The 3,697-nt window shown below is 39.7% G+C and overlaps 1 protein-coding gene across 1 annotated transcript in view; it reads left to right on the plus strand.

The window, feature by feature from the left end:
• Positions 1-2,062: 2,062 nt before the first annotated feature.
• The window catches only part of HBE1 (hemoglobin subunit epsilon 1), a 5,385-nt gene continuing 3,750 nt past the window's right edge, over positions 2,063-3,697 (plus strand). Inside the window, exons 1-2 of the mRNA XM_019668451.1 lie at positions 2,063-2,215; positions 2,338-2,560. Of these exons, the coding sequence (XP_019523996.1) occupies positions 2,124-2,215; positions 2,338-2,560 (315 nt within the window). The 5' untranslated portion in view covers positions 2,063-2,123. The remainder of the gene's footprint in view (positions 2,216-2,337; positions 2,561-3,697) is intronic.

The raw sequence follows: 3,697 nt of genomic DNA on the forward strand, positions 1-3,697 counted from the left end.
TTTTTTTAGTAATAAATGACTATTCTTATTGTTTATTTTTCCACACCATTTAACCTTTTTTTATCTATCCTGCATAACCATGTCACTTATCTTTCTAAACTTTAGGTTTTTCTTTCAGAAAGGGAAGATGATAATCATTGTTGCAATCCCACAGGAGAAATAAATAAAATACTTCAAAATGAACAGCTGAAATGATTTATGTTGAATCAACAAACACCTAAACTGTAATGAGACCACACTCAGCCTACCTGGCTTCAGAATCAGATTCATAAGCCTCGTACTGAGCTACAGATTATACTGCCTTTCAACCTGTAACCTTTCTTTGAAGTCCTTTCCCACAACTTTTAGCAATAAGACAGTAAAGGATGGACCAGATCCCTGGAGGCAAGCCAGCTCTTGTCCCCAAGGTTACTTTCAGAGGGAGGGATATGAGCCCTGCCATGGGTATGAGGGCAGAGGAGGAGGGTCATCCCCATATTCTGAATCCAAAAGAAGACTGGTGTCTATACTCTGAATTGGAGGGAGAATGGGGCATAATCATAGGGCCTACTTCAGGGAGAGGCTTATTTTCCAAACTCTTGGTCTTGAGAGACCTGGTTCTTAATCCCTGGGATCTGGCAATGTCTGATCCTCATACCCAAGATATAAGGACAAGCCAATGTCCTCACACTGTAGATCTACAGAAAAATTTCATGGGAAACATAGAGCCCTATCTCTATGGATTAAAACAATCATACAAACTTTTATTTACTTTTATTTTATTCTTCACTGAGTAGCCAACTGTTTCTTGTTTATTCATTGTTATTTTACTTCAGTGATCAATTATCTTCCTTCTTGTCCTAGACCTGTCATCCTAGGCTATATGGTCTAGCTCAGGGAGTCATTCTTGTCTTTCTTAAGGGAGAAAAGCTAAGAAACATTTGTGAAGGTCACAGCTCAAGAAAACTGGTCCACCAAGATTGAGATTTAACTATACACTTATAGAATGCTTTTCCTCCTCCATTCCTCACTACCATACCAACAGGACTTGAGTGTAATAACAGCGGATTGCAACTGAAAATGTTACAGGTGCATAATCTATTTTGTGATGAATTCTTAGGGAAGCACAAAGAAAATAGGGGCATATAAAAAACAAGGACAGTAGAGGAATTTGAAGCTTCTGACATCTAGGACTACAACAAACATTAAACATACTCCAACTCCTAGCCTGATTAACATTGACTCATTTATTCCTCAGTTTGATCACTAATCCTGGTTTTAAATAATTTCAGATTCCTCAGTGATCTCGCTGGAGTAAGAAGTATAAGTAGGACATAAAATCAAGAAGGGAGCCCGTGGAAATCTCCCCCAAATAGCCAGTTTCCTCTGTAGTCACAGAGAAATGGACAGAAAAAGAGTACCTGAGGAGCATGGGATACAGGTTTATTCTGTCAGTCCTCTCTGTGAAATGACCCTCAGGCATTTACTTTGGGATTGAGGTATTTGTCCTATTATGTCTCTTGTGCTACTCTGTTCATCTTTCTGAAGTAACCATGTATGTGTTTTGTCCTTTAGAAAACTAAGATCCAGAGGCTTAGTTATAAGTCACTCTTAAGAGAGCTGGGAAAAAATTAAAAAAGAGAGGGCCTTAGAACTGGCTGAGATTCTGTCAACTGTATTTTTTTTTGATCCTGTTCTTGTCCTTGTCACCGTCCTTAACCCAAATATTAAACTATTTTGACTAGAACTTTCTCCCTATCTTAGGCATAGCTCCTCTCTATGGGTCTTCTTTGCAGCAGGAGAATGGGAGAGATGGATGTCATCCTGGAGAATGACTTGGGGAGACAAGAGACAGAAAGAATAAAAAATTGTGTTCAGGATGAAGGAGGAACCAACAAAGGAAGGATGTCTCAGGAATAAAACACATTATCACAAACCAGAGTGCATTCTTCTTTGCTGACCCTTTCCTGACCTGACTCCACCCCTGAGGGACACAGCTCAGCCTTGACCAATGATTTCCAAGTACTCGGGAGAAAAGATGGTCAGAAGATCAGCAGTAAAGAATAAAAGGCCACTCCTTCTAGCAGCAGACATACCTGCTTCTGACACCTCTGTGATCTTCGTAAGCTCTCAGACCTGACATCATGGTGCATTTTACTGGTGAGGAGAAGGCTGCCATCACTAATGTGTGGGGCAAAGTGAATGTGGAAGAGGCTGGAGGCGAGGCCCTGGGCAGGTAGGAACTGGGATTCAATGCATGGGAGAGGACAGTGAATATAAGCCTGGAAAATTGACTAGGAAAGTATTGTAAGATTTTTGTGAGTCTGATTTTCTACCTCCTTTGGTCCCATCTCATAGGCTCCTGGTCGTCTACCCCTGGACCCAGAGGTTCTTTGACACTTTTGGCAATCTGTCCTCTGCCTCGGCCATAATGGGTAACCCCAAGGTCAAGGCCCATGGCAAGAAGGTGCTGACTTCCTTTGGAGATGCTATTAAGAACATGGACAACCTCAAGGGCACCTTTGCTAAGCTGAGTGAGCTGCACTGTGACAAGCTGCACGTGGATCCTGAGAACTTCAGGGTGAGTTCAGGAATAGTTCATGTGCTCTTTTGTGATTTTTTACTTCAGGATTATAATGGGAGTTGAGTCTTTGATTGAGAAAACTAACAAGGATCTCATAAATTATGGGTTATGATGTTAAGGGAGCAGACCTCCAGTGGGCATAACCAANTGTTTTTCTCTTTTTAAAAATTAAATTTATTGGGGTGACATTGGTTAATAAAATTGTATAGGTTTCAAGCATACATTTCTATGAAACATCATCTATATTGCATTGTGTGTTCACCATCCAGGGTCAGTTCTCCTTCCATCACCAATATTTGATCCTCTTTAGCTTTTTCTACCACACCTCTTGCCCCTTATCCTCTGGTAACCACTAAATTGTTGTTTGAGTCTATGAGTTTTTATTTGTTCTTCTTGTTTGTTTATTGCTTTCAGTTTTATATCCCCCATATGAGTGAAATCATATGGTTCTCGACTTTTCCTTTCTGACATTTTGCTAGTATGCTAATCTCAACATCCATCCATGTAATCACAAACAGCAGTATTTCATCTTTTCTTTGGGCCAAGTAATATTTTATTGTGTACATTTTCTTTATCCAATCATCTCTTGAAGGACATTTTGGTTGTTTTCATGACTTGGCCACTGTGAATAATGTAAGATTCTATCTTTGTCTTTAACCTTTAAATATGATGTGTCTTGGTGTGAGCCTCTTTGAGTTCATCTTGTTTGGGACTCTCTGTGCTTTGTGTGTCTATTTCCTTTGCCAGGTTAGGGAAGTTTTCCATCATTTCTTCAAATAGTTTTTCAATTCCTTGCTGTCTCTCTTCTCCTGTTAGTTCTATGATGAGGAGGTTGGTACACTTGATGTTGCCCCTCCTGGCAGTCTTGACGTGGCTTCTTCAGTATATCCTTAATTATAGAACTTCTGTTCAGCTAGATTTCAGCAATTCTCAATGATGGTTGTTCTGCAGTTTAGTTGTAATTTTTGGTGGGGTCTTGAAAGGATGCAAGCACAGAGTTTACCTACTCTGCCACCTCAACCAGAAATCTGTGAAGAATACCTTTTGAAGTAATTTTTCTCAGATAATACTATGAAAAACATGAAGTGGTGTCAAAGACCTATTTTACCAAACAACAATGTAATTTATACAATT

The sequence above is a fragment of the Hipposideros armiger genome, unplaced genomic scaffold (genome assembly GCF_001890085.2).
Source record: "Hipposideros armiger isolate ML-2016 unplaced genomic scaffold, ASM189008v1 scaffold_525, whole genome shotgun sequence".
Taxonomy (NCBI): Eukaryota; Metazoa; Chordata; class Mammalia; order Chiroptera; family Hipposideridae; genus Hipposideros; species Hipposideros armiger.